The sequence below is a fragment of the Megascapheus bottae genome, chromosome 21 (assembly GCF_031878675.1).
Source record: "Megascapheus bottae isolate mThoBot1 chromosome 21, mThoBot2.hap1, whole genome shotgun sequence".
NCBI lineage: Eukaryota > Metazoa > Chordata > Mammalia > Rodentia > Geomyidae > Megascapheus > Megascapheus bottae.
Genome location: NC_143529.1, coordinates 15,118,441 through 15,137,869, shown reverse-complemented (window position 1 = coordinate 15,137,869; position 19,429 = coordinate 15,118,441). Strand labels below are relative to the sequence as shown.

General features: G+C 38.4%; 1 protein-coding gene across 4 annotated transcripts in view; it reads right to left on the bottom strand.

Annotated features, from left to right (window-relative positions):
* The window catches only part of Zdbf2 (zinc finger DBF-type containing 2), a 53,585-nt gene that overhangs the window by 18,829 nt on the left and 15,327 nt on the right, over positions 1-19,429 (bottom strand). For all 4 annotated transcript variants that reach the window (XM_090354680.1, XM_090354678.1, XM_090354681.1 and 1 more), the window contains one exon: positions 8,223-8,350. In XM_090354680.1, coding sequence (XP_090210806.1) covers positions 8,223-8,350 — 128 coding nt within the window. The remainder of the gene's footprint in view (positions 1-8,222; positions 8,351-19,429) is intronic.

Sequence of the window (19,429 nt, the reverse complement as noted above, 5' to 3'; positions counted from 1 at the left end):
ATATTATGTTTCTATATCCTAGAGATCCTTTCATTTAGCGTCCTACTATATGGCCTTTTGTATCAAGGTTTTGCTCTATTGCAAATCTCTAATAATTTGTAACCTAACTTTACAACTACAAGAAAAACTTTCAAAAATATAACCATTAAAGCTGGGCCAGGAGTTTGGCCTACTGGTAGAGTGCTTGTGAAGCATGTGCGAAGACCCAGATTCGATTCCTCGGTACCACATACATAGAAAAAGCTGGAAGTGGTGCTGTGGCTCAAGAGGTGGAGCGCTAGCCTTGAGGAAAGCCCAAGGACAATGTTCAGGCACTGTGTGCAAGCCCCAGGACTGGCCAAAAATAAATAAATAAATAAAAATGTTGCCATTAAAAGAAGGAAAAAAATTCTTGTTTTACTCCAGAGGCTAGTTCTCAGAAAGTTCTGGGGCTAGTTCTCAGTGAGCCACTGCTCCACTTCCAGCTTTTTTGTTATTATTTTTTGATGATTAATTGGAAATAAGTCTCTTGGGTTTTCTCACTCAGGCTGGCTTGGAACTACAATCCTCAAATCACAGCCTCGTGAGTAGCAAGAATGATAGGCATGAGCCACCTAGACCTGGCTTTAAAAGGGCTTTTAAAGATACACTGTATGTAAATAGGGCATGGGTATATCAAAATCTATGAGATGGTGTCAGGAGCATAGCCTAGTGGTAAAGTGCTCTAATAGCATGTAAGAAACCCTGGGTTCGATTCCTTGGGACAGAAAAAGTCAGTAGTAGTGCTGTGGCTCAAGTGGCAGAGGGCTAGCCTTGAGCAAAAAGTGTCCACAGACAGTACCTATGCTCCAGGACAGGCAAAAAAAAAAAAAAAAAAAAGAAAGAAAAGAAATCCACTAGGTATAGACAAAACTTTCATACTTTTAAATGCTTCCATTAAAAAAGAAGAATTAGGCCAGGTATGAAGCTACATACCTGTAGTACAAACTATTTAGGAAGCAGACATCTGAAAGATTGCAGTTCAAGGATAGCACAAGCAGAAAGTTAGCAAGACTCCTTTTCTCAACAAACAAGCAGGAATAGTGGTATACTCTGTAATATCAACTACGTAGGAGGCATAGGTAAGAAAGATGTAGTCCAAGGCTGACTCTGGACAAAAACATAAGACTCTATCTGAAAAACCACTGAATAAGAGCTATGTAGGCAATGGAGTTCTATGCTACCATGAGAAAGAATAATATTGCCCCATTGGGGAAATGGAAAGACTTGGAAAAAAATCATATTAAGTGAAGTAAGCCAGACCCAAATTAGCATAGTCTCCAGGGCTTCCTTCATCTGTAATAATTTTTAGTACACATCTAGAATTCTCTTAACAGAGGATCACAATACTTCAAAAGCTGTGTACATATGGTCATAAAGGATAAAACTAAATGAAATAATTCTAGGTTATGGAAACAAGAGGTTTACCTTTGTTATTCTTACTTTTAAATGTACTATGTAAAGTTATTTCTTTTCTCTTTTTTTTCCACTTAATCTCATGTGACTTTGTTACCTGGTATATTGTATATATGCTTATTTGTTCATTTGAAGTAGGGAAGGGAAGGGGGGAAAGGGGGATAGAAAAGGTGTGGGGTGAGGGAAAGGGGGACAAAAACATGAGCAGGTGTATCAATGTTGGAGAAGTAATGTACCCATTACCTGAGGAATGTAACTGTAACCCCTCTATACATTATTCCAACAATAAAGTACAATAAAAAAAAGTGTTACAATGTATTTTTTAAAAAAAGAGCTGTGTAGGGTGGGAATGTGGCCCAGCATGCATGAAGCCCTGGGTTCATTTCCTTGGTACTATATAACAGAAGCCGGAAACGGTGCTATGGCTCAAGTGGTAGAGTTCTAGCTTTGAGAAAGACCAATAGCAGTGCCCAGGCTCTGAGTTCAGCTCCAGAACTGACAAAAAAATAAAAAATAAATAAGAGCTTGGGTAGCTCAAGTGATAGAGTACTTGTCTAACAAGTACAAGGTTCAGAACTGAAACCTCAGGACTGGCAAAGAAAAAAAGAAAAAGTTATGGAAAACTCACTGGTTATACAATCAAAGATGTAAAAGTAACCACCAAAAAGTGCCCCAGCTAAAAGGTATAAGAGCTGGAATGTGACTCGAATGACAGTAGCATCTGCCTAGTTCAAACCCTAGTACTGCCAAAAAAAAAAAAAAAAAACCCCACAGGTAATTAAAATAAATAATAAGAAGAAATAAAAATAAGAAGCAAAAACAAGGCAAAACTGATATACAGGAATACAAAAATGCAATGTATAAAAAAGGAGGGCAAAAAAGGTTCTTTTAAAATCATAAAAGCTATAAATTTTAAAACTCTTAAATATGAACTTTTCTTTTTGGTCAGTTGTGGGGCTTGAACTCTGGGCATGGGCACAGTCCCTGAGCAGTTCAGCTCAAAGCTAGTGTTCTATCACTTGAGCCACAGTGTCACTTCCAGTTCTCTGGTGGTTTAATTGGATCTAAGAGTCTCACAGCCTTTTCCTGCTCAGGCTGCCTTTGAACCATGACCCTCACATCTCAGCCTTTTGAGTAGCTAGGATTATAGGCATGAGCCACAGGAGCCTTGGCCCTAGTATGAACTTTTAAAAAATTGAATGAATGGGTCTGGGAGTTTTGCCTAGCGGTAGAGTGCTTGCCTAGCATGCATAAAGCCCTGGGTTCAATTCCACAGTTATTGCATACACAAAAAGGTAGAAATGGCATTGTGGCTCAAGTGGTAGCTCAGGGACAGTTGCCCATGCCCTGAGTTCAAGCTTCAGGACTGGAAAAAAGAAAAAAAAAACCACAAAACCTACTTTGACAACAAAGTTTGTTCAGCAAACATCCTATTAAAATAGGGAAAAACTAAAATCCTTGCCCTAAAATCAAGAACAAAATAAGGATTTCTACTCTCCCCATTCTTATTCAATATAGTACTTGAATTCCTTGCCTGAACAATAAGGCAGAAGAAGAAAACAAAAGGTAGGCAAATAGAGTAAGAAATCAAAATATTCCTACTTGGTAACATTATGGTCCTGTACTAAAAATCAACAATCAAAAATCACAAGTTTGGGCCAGGAGCATGGGCCTAGAGGTAGAGTGCTAGCCAAACATGCACAAAGCCCTGGGTTCCATTCCTTGGTACCACTTGCACAGAAAAGGCCAGAAGTGGTGCTGTGGCTCAAGTGGTAGAGTGCTAGCCTTGAGAAAGTCCAAGGACAATGCCCAGGCCCTGAGTTCAAGCCCTGTACTGCCAAAAAAAAAATATCACTAGTTTTTCAATATACCAAGGAAGTACAGGCTAAGAAACAGGAAAACAATTCCATTCACTATAGTCTCTAAACCAATAAAGTATCTAGGTATTAACCAATGAAGTAAAAGACCTCTACAATGGAAACTATAAAACCTTAAAAGAAAAACTGAAAAGCCAGATGATGCTAGTAGCTCATATCTTACAATCCTAGGTCCTCAGGAGGCTGTGATCTGAGAATCATAGTTTGAAACCACCCTGATCAAGAAAATCCAATTAACTGAGTGCTCAGAAGCAAATTGATAGGTGACTCACACCTATAATCCTAGCTACCCAGGAGGCTGAGATCTGAGGATCAAGATTCAAAGCCAGCCCCACAATACAAGACCAGCCAGCCTAGAGACTCCTATCTCTAATTAATCACTAGAAAATGGGAAGTGGGGCTGTGGCTCAAGGGCAGGGCCTTGAGCTGAAGGGCTCCGGGAAAGTGCTCAGGCAGTTCAAGCCCTATGATCTCTTCCACCGCCCCACCCCAAAAAAAGAAATGGTAGAGCACCAGCCTTGAGGGGAAACACTAAGGTGCCACACCTAAGCTCTGAGTCCAAGCCCTAACACATATACAAACAATTTTTAGAGAGAGAGAGAGAGAGAGAGAGAGAGAGAGAGAGAGAGAGAGAGAGAGAAAGAAAGAAAGAAATCTAAGAAACCAGAAAATAGAATGACTGCTCATGTCCATATATTTGCAGAATTAGTATTGTGAAAATAGCCATACTGTTAAAAGCAGTTTACATATTCAATTCAATCCCCCATTAAAATTTCAATGTTTCACTTCATAGAAATAAATCATTATTTCATATAAAAGCATAAAAGACCCTGAATAGCAAAAGCAATTCTAAATAAAGAGTACAACTCGAGGTATCACCATCCCAGACTTTAATTTTTATTGTACAGAGTCATAGTAATACAAATAGCTTAGTACTGCCACAAAAATAGATCTGAAAGACCAACGAGACAGAACAGAAGACCCAGGAATAAAACTATATGACTACAGCCAACTAATTTTTCACAAAGGAGCCAAAATATATAATGGAAAAATGGTGCAGAAAAGAAAAAGAAACTGGGTAAGCACCATGCAGACTGAAATTCTTTCAGTCTATGCAAAAATCAACTCCACTCAATTTTTTAAAAAGCTCAAAGTAAGAGGCTGGGAGTTTACCCTAGTGGTAGAGTGATTGCTTGCCTTCCCGGGGTTCAGTTCCTCAGTACCACATATATAGAAAAAGCCAGAAATGGCTGTAGAGCTCTAGCCTTGAGAAAGCCTAAGGACAGCCCCCAGGACTGGCAAAAAAGGAAAAAAAAAAAAAAAGAACAAAAGCTCAAAATGAAATCTGAAACTCTACAAGAAAACATACTACAAGAAAAACTCTGGAAGTTATAGGCACAGATACATTTTTTTCTGAATGATTTCCAGAATGCCATTCAATGGGAATAAGAATTGACAAATGGGACTATATAAAATTATAGAGATAAAAGAATATACAAAGAGCTCAGAATAATTAGACAGCAAAAGCACAAACAATTCTCACTTAATAATTGAGCAAGTGAACCTAATAATTCTCAGAAAAAAATACAAATATCTAATAGATACATGAAAAAAGATACATAAAGAAAATGGTAATCAAAACTATTCCATAGCTGAGTGCATGGCTCACGCCTGTAATCCCAGCTACTCAGGAGGCTGAGATGTGAGGATCAAGGTTCAAAGCCAGCCCTGGCACTAAAGAACGTGAGACACCTATCTCCAATTAATCACTAGAAAATGGGAAGTGGGGCTATGGCTCAAGGAGTAGGACCGTAGCCTTGAGCTTCAGAGCTCAGGGACAGCCCCCAAGCCCAGAGTTCAACCCCCATGACCCACAAAAAAAGAAAAAGAAAAAAGAAAACTATTCCATAGCTAGGAGCTGATGGCTCACATCTTTAATCCCAGCCACTAAGGAGGCAGAAATCTTGAACTGCTATTCAAAGGCAGTCTAGGCAGGAAAACACCAAAAACCCAGAAATGGAAATTGGGCTCAAGAGGTAGAGTGCTAGCCTTGAACAAAAATGTTCAAATCCTAGGACAGGAACACAAAAAAGATAATACACGAAAGAAAGAAAAGTAAAGAAAAGAAAGAAAGAAAAGAAGGGAGGGAGGGAGGGGGGAAGGGAGAGGGAGAGGGAGAGAGAAGGGGGGAGGAAGGAAGGAGGGAGGGAGGGAAGGGAAGGGAAGGGAAGGGAGGGAGGGGGGAGAGAGGGAGGGAGGGAGGGAGGGGAAGGAAGGGAGAGAGGAAGGGAGAAAGGGAAGGAGGGAGGAGTAGAGAGAGGGGGGAAGGGAGAGAGGGAGGGAGGGGGAGAGAGGCGGGGAAGGGAGAGAGGGGGAGAGAGGGGGAGAGAGGGAGAGAGAGGGGGAGAGAGGGGGAGAGAGGGGGAGAGAGGGAGAGAGAGGGGGAGAGAGGGGGAGAGAGGGGGAGAGAGGGAGAGAGAGGGGGAGAGAGGGGGAGAGAGGGAGAGAGAGGGGGAGAGAGGGAGAGAGAGGGAGAGAGAGGGAGAGAGAGGGGAAGAGAGGGGGAGAGAGGGGGAGAGAGGGGGAGAGAGGGGGAGAGAGGGGGAGAGAGGGGGAGAGAGGGGGAGAGAGGGGGAGAGAGGGGGAGAGAGGGGGAGAGGGAGGGAGAAAACTTGTATGAAGACTTTTGGCAGGGAAGGAGGATAGGGTTTAAACTCAGAGGTTTACACTTGGCAGGCACTCTATCACTCCATTGCTTAAGTCATGTCTCTAGCCCCTACTAAACATACTTAAATATTGCTCACAGATTTAAAATATACAAATACATCAATGGAAAAGGATAAAATATGAACTATAAATATACAGAAGAACCTCTTCTTTCCCAAAGAAAGGGTAATGAGGAGAGATGCAGACTTTTTGGTCTATCATGCTGAAAGAGGGGAATCTTAGTATTGGCAAGAATGACATGAAATGACAGTCTACAAACACTACTGGTGTCCTCAGAAATTGCTAAAACCTACTAAAAGGTCTGATCCTCTATCAAGGATTTATAAATTTGGGTCACCAAATAAAAAGCAACAGATTAAAACCCAAATTTTTAAAAATCTGTTCTTCAATGATACAAATTATTGACAAAAAAAGAGAACAGTAATATTTTGCTTTATCTTGCACTGGCTGAGGCTGCAAACTCATTGTACTATGAAATCTGATTTTCTAATAGCGTTTTTCTTTACCATAGGATACTAACCCTTAAATGTAACCAAAGTATTCTTTGGGTAGGCTTTGAACAACAACCTTCAGATCTCAGCCTCCTAAGTGCTAGGATTACAGGCGTGAGCCACTGCATGCAGGAACCAAAGTATTCTTATCAAAACAAATTGATTCTTTAAAAATCTGTCCTGACATTCACATATGATAGACATCTGTTTCTGTTTGGCACCTTTTCTACTCAGAGTTCATAAGCAAGCAATTCCATTCATAGGAATTGATTTAGCTTTTTACTTTTTTTGTTGTTTTTTGAAGTCCTGGGGCTTGAAGTGAGGGCCTGGACACTGTCCTTGGCTTTCTCAAGGCTAGTGTTCTACCACTTGAGCCACAGCACCATCTCTGGCTTTTTCTTTGTATGTAGTACTGAGGAATGGAACCCAGGGTTTCGTGCATTCTAGGCAAGCCCTCTACCACTAGTCCACACTCCAGTCCTTTTGACTGCTCTTATTCTGCTACTATCACCTAGATTTCATGTTATGTATCATCTAGATATAGTTTCCCTCCCACCTTTCCACCCCCAACCCCTACTTAGTTCTGTGACACATTTAAGGTGTGTCCTAAAGATACATGACTAGTTAATGGTCTACTTCTTTTTGTCTCTGTGTGCTAGGCCTGGGTCTGGGTGCTATCCTTGAGCTTTCCTGCACAAGCTCAGCATTCTACCACTTGAGCCAGAGTTGCACTTCCAGCCTTTTGACAAACAATTGCAGATAAGAGTCTCAAGGACTTTCTTCATCCAGGCTCGCTCTTGAACTGTGATCCATAGACCTCGGCCTCTTTAGTAGCTAGGATTATAGATGTAAGTCTCCAGCATCAGTGGCCTATAACTTTTATTTGGAAATAAGCATAGCACTTATATCTTCTAATAAAACTTATGATTTGGAGGATAGAAACCAAGCAAGTGTACATATTAGATTACCATTCTACCACTGTATGTATATATGTTCTTATCCTGTAATGAAATGTCTTATTTAAGCTAGAAAAATTAAATGAAATTAGTAGGTAATAGTTCACTTCAGGGAGGGAAGTGCAGCTCAGTGAGAGAGCACTTGCCTAGTAATAAATTTCTATCGTGTGTGTGTGTGTGTGTGTGTGTGTGTGTGTGTGTGTCTCCTAGGGCTTAGAACTCAAAGACCTGATCCTTGAGCTGTTTTGCTCAAGGCCAGCACTCTTATCACTTGAATCACAGCTCTATTTCTGAATTTTCTGGTGGTTAATTGGGAAAAAAAATTCTCAGACTTTTTCTGCTCCAGCTGGCTTCAAACGACAATCCTCAGATCTCAGCCTCCAGAGTAGCTAGGATTACAGGCATAAGCCATCAGCACCCAGCTCTTTTCTCTCTCTCTTTCTCTTTCTTTCTCTCTCTCTCTCTCTCTCTCTCTCTCTCTCTCTCTCTCTCTCTCTCTATATATATATATATATATATATATATATATATATATATATATATATCTGAGACCAGAACTCAAACTTGGTACATGACACTTTCACTCATTGGCTAGCACTTTACCAAATAACCCTGCCTCTAGCCCCTACTTTATATTTCTTAACTCAAAGTCACACTTAGAAAGTCTTTGAAAACATTAATACAAGCACAAATAGTAATTAAGAATTATGTAGTATAATTCCTCTGAGCTATCTTACCTGGTGTCTTGGTAATTGTACGGGTGGTGTCGCAGTACATCCTGCAAGAAACGTTCCATCAAACCACTGGAACATACACGATTTCTACTCTGTCGGGTCGCGTTTCGGTGCTGAGCACTGAACAAATGCTATAAAGGAAAAAGAAAGTGAATATTTTTAAATCAATAATAGTCATTGCTAGTGAGAATTTTGTAAGATGGATTAACTTATATATTCTTGGTAGAAGTATAAATTGGTATCCTTGCCAAACAACAGTTTTAAAATATGTATCTCAAAAAAATTAAAGTACCTTTTTCTTTATGCTACAGTAATTATATTTTCCTAATGGAAGAAAATTACTAATTGATAAACAGATTGCTTATATTAAAAAAACTGAAACTCCCTGTCCAACAATCCTTGGACTATACTATGCCCTAAGATGTTTAATGCTATATAGCTATCTAAGATATACAAGGAAAACTTAGTAACTGGGAAGACATAGTATATATACCAAAAAGAAAAATGGGGGATGAAAAAGAAAAATAACAAAAACCACATGTATGGCTTTATCTCAAACTATAGTTTAAACTGTAAATACAAGTAAAGGAAGAAAATACATCAAAATCCTAAAAACATCTATATGTGTGGTATGGTTATGGATTTTTCTTATAAACTCTTGTATTTTCAATGACTAAATATTTTAATACTAAAAATCTGTGAAAAGAGAGAACAGGGTTGGATCCTTACACTAAAAAAAAAAGCAAACAAACAACAAAAAAAAAACCAATTTACAAACTATTTTCCTTCAAAGAATTCTGCCTTAAGCAGACCATCAGAATGAATACAGTGAATATGTCAGTCTTGCAGCAATTAGAAAAATTCTGCCTTTACTAATTATTTAGTAACTGGCAAAATGGATGGGAAAGAAGCCTAACAGACTGAGACATACAATGTACTAAACAAACACAGTGCAGGTAGTCCATGTGCATAGTGATCTAGTCAAGCATAGAGCCCTTTTCAACAGGAAGCAATTGGGGCACAAAAAATTAAAGAGTCAATTCCCCAAAGTTATATACACCCAGCAAGCAGCGAAGAAGCCAGGATATGAATCTTGAGTCTCATCCTAATGCTCATACTCTTTTCTTTATATTACATTAGCATTAATGACATGTTTCTAACATGTTAATGGTCACTTATTACATGATTTAAGTTTAACAATAACTTGAAACAATTAGCATTTTATGTAGCTCATAGTAAAGGTGATAAAAAAAAAATCAGCTCCTCAGCACTATTACAACTCTTGGAATCATTTCCATCCATGTTTACTTCAAAGGGTTTCTCTATAAGGCTAAATTTGAAGTTCTCAAAACTCCTTTTCTGCAGAACTCCCCACCGCCAGTTCCATCAACAGAGCTAGACTACCAGTAGCTGAAGAGAGGAGTTCACACAGGGGAATCATCAATGAAAATCCAACCTTGTCCTCTCTCTAGGAAGGCCAAAAAGAAAACACTAGCAATGTGAATGGAAAACTGCAATTATGTAAACTGCAGTAACCACCACTCTATATAGCCCTATATATTCCTTTAGAATTTAATTTTTTTTTTGGCAGTACTGGGGTTTGAACTCAGGGTCTTGCATTAGATAAGCAGGTGCTCCATCACTGAGCCATGCCCCAGCTAAAATTTTGAATTGATATGTAATACAAATAAAATCACGAATTATATGCATATAGCTCCAATTATCACCACGTAAACACATCCATAACCATCTGTCCATAAAAATTAGTAAGTACCAAGAAATCCAATGCCCCATTCTAATATTCCTTCCCTCTTCATCAAAGTATAATCCAAATGTTTAACACTGCAGGTCTGAAAGGTTCTGAGAGTCATATAAATGGAATCTTACAACATACATTCTTTTGTATACACTTTCTCATTCAACATTTTATTTGTGATTTTTTTCCATATTAGCTCACTCTAATTCTTGATGGATGTGGGGTTGTTTCCAGCATTTGGTCATTACAAATGATGCTCAAAGAACCTTTTTTAATACATGTCCGCTGATGCAAATACATACATATTCTGGATATATTACTAGGAGTAAAAGCTTCTGGAGTATAAACTGTATCTGCAGCTTTAGTACTCATCAGAGACCAGTCTTCCAAGTGGATGTTTCAATTTTACCTCTATTATAGTCTGTATCGTAGTACTGCTCTTTGGAAGTAGAGCAACACCTAGTATTGTCAAGTCTTTCATTTTAGCTATTATGAATGGTCAATGGTGTATCCATGTTCCCTTAAACTGAAATTTTTGGATAGTTTTCCATACTTATTAGCCAATGGGACAGCCTTTTTATGATTGATCTTTTCACATCCTGGTTTTTGTGTTTCGTTGTTGCTGCTGCTACTGCTGCTGTTACTTTAGACCAGGTCTTGCAGTTGTCTAGGTTGGCCTTGAACTTGATATACTTTTGTGATTATAAGCATGCACTACCAAACCCTGGTGTCTCTTCCTGCTTTTCAAATGGTCTTCTTGTCTATCCACTTGTAGAAATTCCATATTTATTTTGGACATAAACTTTATGTTCAGTTGTATACATTTCAAGGCTCATCTTCCTCTCTTCAGCTTGTCCTTTTATTTTCCACTTTTTCTTAACTGTGATGCCCCCTAGCATATATTTTTCTTCCTGTACTTTTTTTTTGGCAATGCTGAGACTGACCTGAGGACCTTGTACTTGCTACATAGCAATTTTTGAGGCCAGATAACATTCTTCCTTATGTAAGTCATGAAGAGTTTCACCTATTTGCTTCTTTATTATGTCAGTTGAGATTGATTCTTCTCTACAGGGCCATTCAGCAATAAAAGTTTCGTTTTTCCACAAATGAGTATCCAACTGAATTGTCTTCACTGCTCTACAGGGCCACTTTTAAATCCAACCACCACATTGCACTTGAAACTGCTTTGTCTCAGTTGACCACAGGTTAGTAGGTCTGATACCTGGCAGCATATACCCTCTCACACTGATCTTGAAGACTATATTGGTTATCTTTAGGATTTTCATTTTATTTTTGCTTTTTACTGTTCCTGAGGGTTGAACTCTGAGCCTGAGCACTATCTCCGAGCTCCTTTTGGCTCTAGGCTAGCTCTCTACCACTTGAGCCACAGCATCACTGACAGATTTTTCTGTGATTAACTGGAGATAAGTCTTGTGGACTTTCCTTCCCTGGGCTGGCTTCAAATGCTGATCCTCAGATTTCAGCCTCCTGAGTAGCTAGAATTACAAGCATAGGCATGTAGCCCATTGTTTTTTTGATTGACTTTTCATTAAAAAAAAAAAACCTCTTCTGAAATCAATTTCAGTGGATAAAAATAACGTTTGAGGAGGTATTTACAATTCTCCTTCCTCCAATGGAAGTACATGAGAATTTCCTTCAAGGTTCACAGGCCTCCCACTCCCTTGGTGCTGGTGATCAACCCAGGGCCTGGACGATGCTAAGGCAGAACTCTGCCACAGAACTAAATTCCCCAACCCGATGCTTACAGATTGTTTTAATAAAGATTTTAGGCACATTCTGTTATAACTATTCCTTAGGATTCGATAGTCTGGGATATTACTGTAAAAACATTCTTTAACTCTTATTTTCTACATGGCATTTACATATCAAAATCCAATTGCTTTTTCTGTTGGTTCAACAGTTTTGTTAGTTGTGTGTACATATGGTTTGTTGGGTGTTTGTCTTTATAAGCCAAAGTGTCCCATATGTTGCTCAGGCCATCTCAAAATTCCTTTTCTCATGAAATCAGGAATCCTTCTGTTTCAAGTCTCGAAAGTAAGTAGAACTACCAACACACATCACTACATCCAGCTTCAACAGCCTTTTCAATGCCCTTATTTTAATACTTTAATCTATATATCTTTTTGGTTCTCTATGTCCATAATATTATGTATAAACCATAGCCTTTTGCTTATCTAATTTTTATTTTTGTCATTTTATCTTTATTTCTATATACAGAACTTCTGATAAAAATACTAATATTTCAATTTCTTTTTCTGGTACTAGAGATTGCCCCTGTTAGGCAAGCATTCTGCCACTGAGTTATCAGACCCTCCCTGGCCTCAGCACTGAAACTGTCTTTTAATTCAAGCATTAAATCTATTTTTACTTAATGCTTGGATATACATGGATTTAAGCTTTTTGTCGTTTTTTAATCTATTTTCAGTTGCTTTCGCCTACATAATATATAATATATGGCTATATATTATATATTATATTATATTATATAATTGTATATTAATTATATTATATAATATATTAGCTATTTCTAGAATATTATAGTAACAAAATTATAATAACCAACTCTGAACTACTGAAGTCTAAAATTAACTTTTATCTTAATGAACAATGTAAGATCCTTAGACATTAACTCCATTTACTGCCCTCCCAATCTATAATGGTATTGCTATGAATCCCATAAACATAATTTATTTAGATTGCCTACATATTTACCTTTCCATTGTTCTTCATTACTTCCTGTTATCTCTGAGCTTCCATCTGGAATCATTTTCCTTCTGCCTGAAGAACTCCTTTAAGTTTTTCCTTTAGTGAGGGTCTGCTGGTGACAAATTCCCTTAATTTTTGTTTCCTGAAAATATTTTTATTTTACCTTACTTTTACAAGATATACTTAGTGAGTAGAGAATTCTAGGTTGGCAGTTGTTTTCTTTCTTTTGGCTTCCATTGCTTCTACTGGATATTCCCCTAGATCTAAACCCCATACTACTTCACTGCCTTAATAGTTTTCCAAAGCCGTGAAATATGTATTTTTCCCAAGCTTTTACAGTTAATATAGATCATTCTATCTGTCATCAACAGAATATTTTAAATGTCAATTTAGTGCAAGAGTATCCAAATGAATAAAAATTATTTTAAATGTGAGGCAAAAAATGCACTAAATGCTCATTGAGTAGAACCTGAAGTTAAAGAATTAATGTTGTACCACTGTCCGAGGTTCAACAAGTAATCTTCAATTCAGGTAATTAAACAATTTTCCAATCATGAGTGAAATACTAAAGTGAGCCTTGAGATTTATTATCTGCCATGAATAAAAAGTATTTCTTTTAAAAAGAGTAAATGAGGGGAAAAATCACAATAATGAAAACTTTTTCTTAATATGAACTTAAGTGATTACTATTAAATAAAACAAATGCCACCACACAGCAGAATTTTTACATACTATATACTTATTTTAACTATTTAAGATGTAATAGCTTAGCATAGTAGAACTGCAACATCATTTAACTACTTAATCTGAGACATAATTCTACAGTATGGACCATAAAGAAAAACTCTGAGTTAACCACACCTTGGTCAGAAAACTATACCTACAATTACCATAAAAATTTCTGTCCAAATCTCCACGAACAATGTTTAATAAACTCTTAACAGAAAGAGAACAGAACACTACTCTCTTTGTTCTATGAAACTGATAATACCTAATACCAAAATCACACACAGACATCACAGGAAAAGGAAGCTACAGACCAACATTCCTTGTAATACCATAAATAAAATCCTTGACAGAATATTAGCAAACCAAATTCAACAACATATAAAAAAGGATTATACACCATGAACAAGTAGGAGCTAGCCGAATAACAGACGGACCATGTCCCTCCCCAGAGGTCACAGACTGAAATTCTAACAACTAATGACTACATTTAGAGACAAGGTTTTTAGTATAGAGGGTAATTAAGTTAAGGAAATTTTAGGGTAGAGTCCTAACTTGACATGACGAGTGGCTTTATAAGAAGAGGAAGATAAAGCATGTTCTCCCCTGATAAGTGAAGATCCGGTAAGAAGGTTACCATCTATAAGCTAAGAAAGAGGCTTCACCAAAAACTAAATCAGCTAGCACTTGATCTTGGACTTCTTATCTTAGCCTTCAAAACTATTAAGAAATAAATTTAATGTGGTTAAGCCACCAGTCCATTATATTATTATTATGGTAACCTAAGCTACCTAATATGGTAATCCACTATATAAAAACACTAAAGGAAAGACACATACTGATGAAATGCATTTGATAAAGCATAATAAAACTCTAAAATGAGGCATAGAAGGCTACTTTCTCAACCTAATAAACATCATTCTTAATGTGAAAGAAAAAAAAGCTTTCTCCATAAAATTAATAGAGACAAGGTTGTCCATCCTCACTATTTCTACTCAATATTGATTATACTAGAGATCCTAGCAAGGGAAATTAGGCAAGAAAAAGAAATAAAGGTACTTAGATTAGAAAAGAAATAGGAAAATATAACAGGATGTGGTGGCTCACACCTGTAATCCTAGCTACTCAGGAAGCTGAGATCTGAGGATCAAGGTTCAAAGCCAGTCCAGGCACAAAAGGACCTGAGACTCTTATCTCCAACTAACCTCTAGAAAATGGGAAGTGGAGCTTGGCCCAAGGGTAGGGCAGCAGCCTTCAGCTGAAGAGCTCAGGGAAAGCACCCAGACTGAGTTCAAGCCTCATGACTGCCCGCCCCCACACACACAAAAAGGAAAATTTGCAGAGGGCAAGGAATCAAAATTGTAAGGGATCAGCAAAAAATTACTATGCTAGCTCAGCAAGGTTGCATAATATAAAATTATTTTTAAAGTATACTGTAGTTCTGTATATTAGCAATGGACAAGTAAAAACAAATCTAATAAGTCAATTTATTTTTACAATAGAATAAAATTTACAAAAGAATAAAAATACAAATAAGCTTAATGTATATATGCAACTTGTACTCCAAAAACTGTAATACTGTTCCAAGATTTTAAGGACGCTCTATCAAATTAATCTAAGATGGATACTCTCCAATTCATCTGCAGATTCAACACAATCCTGTCAAAATACAGCTGGGCTTCCTGCAGAAATTAGTAAGATGATCTAAAATGCACATGGAAGTACAAGGGACCAAGAGTATCCAACACAATCCTGAAAAAGATTAGAGAACTCAAACAAAATTAGAGGATTCAAACTTTTAGACTGTAAAAATTAATACAAAGATGCAGTGCTCAACAATGTGAGTGGTGGAAAAAGACAGCACAGCAGACGTATACAACAAATCTTTATAAAAAAAAATCACCAAAACAAACACAACTATTTTACTAGAGTGTCTGAGGGAACAGCTACCAAGTTAGGTAGAGATATGGCAGACACATTGCTGAGCACGGACATTCCAGTGACCTTATAAAGAAGGTGCATTAGTCAGCTTTCCATTTCCTGAGATAATCTACTTTAAAGGGGGAAGGGTTTACTACTTTGGCTCACAGTTTTACAAGTTCCAATACATGCCTGGTTTACCCAGTGGCTTTTAGGCCTGTGGCAAGAAACAAATCACAGTAGAAGGAATCATGTAGCAAAATTGTTCTACTAGATACACACACACACACATATATACACACAGAATTAAAGAACAATCTGGGGTCCCACTCTCCCCTTCCACAGTATGTTCCCAATGATCAGATATCTCCCTTATCTCATAAAGTTTCTTTCACATCTTCCAAGATCACCAAACTAGTAGTCAAGTTACCAGCACAAGTCTAAACGATAGCAGGAGAGAACTAAGCATAAAATCTCTATAGCCCCAATCCACAATATCAATCACGAGCTTCACCTCTAGAAGGGATCCTACCCACACCAACGACCTTAAGTATCAGATACAAGAGAAGCTTGCAGCTCTTATAGACCCTGAGCTCAGATGGGGAGCTGTAAAGTTGCCATGCATAGAAAGAACTGACTTCACTCTGTACCATTCCTTAGCTAAGCACCACCTGAAAAATCTAGAAGTATTCACCCAAAATAAATGGTAGTCTTGAACTCTTTCTAGTTCTCTCCACTTTAACCCTGCTATGTTAAAATAAGTCTTGGCTAAAATTAAGAAAGAAAATCAAGTTCAAAGCCACCCTGGACTATTACAAGTCCCTGATTCAAAAACCAAGAAAAAAAGAAGTAACAAAGAAAGCCTATACAAGTCTTAGGAGAGAGGATTATTATTATCAAAGAAGTGTTTGCATCATAGATAATCTAAAAGAGAAAAAAACAAAAAGGATAGGAAAATCTATTCAAAAAAATAACTACTGAAAAATTCCAAAATCTTCAACAAGATATGAACACTCAGTTACAGAAAGCTCAGGGAGTTGCCAAGAGATTAGAACAAAACAAGTCCTCTGTGCATTAGGAGTGTCCTCGAAAGGCCCATGTGTTGAAGGATGCTTTTCTTCCTGGTGTTACCAAGGGAGTTTCACAAGGGAGGCTCTACTGGAAGGCTGTAGGTCATTGGGAGCACTCCCAAAGGGCCCTGTGAGGTCTCTTCCATCCTAACCATGAAGTGAACACCTCTGCTCCATCATACATTCCCTGCCATTATTTGCCACCTCACCAAGGTGCAAAACCATCAAATGGCAGGCAAGCCTGGGCTGAAACCACGAAAACAGAGAGAACACAATGATTACCTCAAGTTGGGCACAAGTGGCTCAACGCCTATAATCCTAGCTACTCAGGAGGCTGAGAGCTGAGGATTGTGGTTCAAAGCCAGCCAGGGCACTAAAGAACTTGAGACTCTTATCTCCAATTAACCTCTAGAAAACCAGAAGTGGTGCTGTGACTCCAGGGGGAGGGCGGTAGCTACAGCCTTGAACTGAAGACCTTAGGTACAGAGCTCAGGCCCAGAGCTCAAGCCCCAAGGCACGCGCACATGCACACATTCACTGTAGGCAAAGAAATCATGACTCATACCTGTAATCTTAGCTACTAAGGAAGCTGAGATCTGAGAATTATGATTTGATGTCAGCCTGAGCAGGTAAATCTGGGAGACTTTTATCTCCAGTTAACCAGCAAAAAGCCGGAGGTGAAGAAATGGCTCAAGTAGTAGAATACCCTCCTTGAACAAAAAAGCCTAATGAGAGCGCAAGACCCTGAGTTCAAGCTCCAATAACAGTAGAAAGACAGACAGAGACAGTCAGCAGTAGCTCAGGTGATAAAAGTGCTGGCCTTGAGCACAAAGAGGCTCAGGACAGCACCCAGGTCCTGAATTCAACTGCCAGGAATGGGGGGGAAAAAACACAGAGAAGAAAAGGAGGGAGAAAGGGAAGGAGGGAAAGAGAAAGATAGGGGGTCACTGTAAAATAATAACAGGATAAATTCAATAAAAAGAAATGAAATAAATATGAGACACTAGTAGAATACACAATCATGTAAATTAAGAGCTCTAAAAAAAGTGGCATCTAATATAATAATAGGAATTCAAAATGCCAATTTCAAGCAAGGCACAAGTGGCTCACACTTGTAATCCTAACTACTCAGGACACTAAAATCTAAGGATTGAGGTCCGAGGCCAGCTCATGCAGAAAAGTCCATGAAACTCTTACCTCTAGTTAGCCATCAAGAAAACTGGGAGTCTGGGTGTGGGTCAACTGGCAGAGCACTACTCTCCAACAGAAAAACATAAAGAACAGTGCCAAGGCACCGAGGTCAAGCCCCAGTACTGCACATACACCCAAATCATTACTCCCAAAAAACAAAAGGAGCCAGGCAATGGTGGCTCACACCTATAATCCTAGCTACTCAGGAGGCAGAGATCTGAGGATCTTGGTTCAAAGCCAGCCCAGACATGAAAAGTTCACGAGACTCACTCTTATCTCAATTAGCCACTAAAAAACCCAAAGTGGCTCTGTAACTCAAGTGGTAGAGCACTAGCTTGGGCTGAATTGCTCAGGGATAGTACCCAGGCCTAGAGTTCATGCCCCACAACCAACAAAAAAATTAAAATAAAATAAATCAAATAATAACAAATAAATAAATAGGGGGCCGGGAGCATGGCCTAGTGGTAGAGTGCTTCCTAGCATGCACGAAGCCCTGGATTCGATTCCTCGGTACCACAAAAAAAAGTTGGAAGTGGTGCTGCTGTGGCTTGAGTAGTAGAGCACTAGCCTTGAGAAAAACACAAGGAGATGTCCATCCCCTGAGTTCAAGCCCCAAGACTGGCAAAAAAAAAAAAAGTAAATAAGGATAAATAAATAAAGGAACAACAAGCACCAGTGGCTCATGCCTGTAACACTAGCTACTCAGGAAGCCGAGATCTGAAACCCAGCCAGGACAGACAAATCGAGAAGACTCTAATCTTAAAACTGACCAGTAAAAAAGCTAGAAGTGGATGCATGGCTCAAGAGGTAGAGCACCATCCATAAGCAAAACAGCTGAGTGAGAGCACAGGCCTTAAATTCAACCCTCAGTATCAGGAAAAAAAAAAAGTGCTAAGAAAGAAATCTCTAATCTTAAAACTGACCAGTAAAAAAGCTAGAAGTGGACGCATGGCTCAAGAGGTAGAGCACCATCCATAAGCAAAACAGCTGAGTGAGAGCACAGGCCTTAAATTCAATCCTCAGTATCAGGAAAAAAAAAAGTGCTAAGAAAGAAATCTCATTCACAATGCTATCTTTTAATTAAAGACATGAATGACCTCTGCAATAATTATGAAACAGAAGAAAATGATTGAAGAGGACACAAAAAATATATCATGTTCACAGATTGAAAAAATATTGCTGAAATTTCCACAGTACCTAAAAATAAATGCAATTCCTATCAAAATACCAGTATTTCAATAGACTAGGAAAAAAATGTAAAATTTATGTGAAACCACACACACAAAAATTAAATAGCCAAAGCAATCTTGAGTAAAAAGAATAAAGACAGGCCAGGACTGTGGCCTAGTAGTAGAGTGCTTGCCTAACATGCATGAAGCCCTGGGTTTGATTTTCCAGTACCACATACACAGAAAAAAACAGAAGTGGTGCTGTGGCTCAAGTGGTAAGAGCACCAGATTTGAGAAAGTCCAAGGATAGTACCCAGGCCCTGAGTTTAAGCCTCAGGCCTGGAAGAATAAAAAGAAAAAGGACAGAAAAATAATTAAAATATAATACAAAGCTATGGTAACCAAAACAGCATGGTATTGGGTTTAAGATGAGACAATAAAGCAAAGAAAATTCATAGAAATCCAGAAATAATCTACAAACTTGTAGGAACCCAACAGCAGAACAAAAACCTACATGGTACTAGGAAAATCAAGTAACTCTATGCAAAAGAGACTTTTGTCTCTTTCTTTTGCTGGCCTATGGTTTGAACTCAAAGCCTAGGCACTGTCCTTAGCTTCTTATGCTCAAGGATAGCACTCTACTACTTGAGC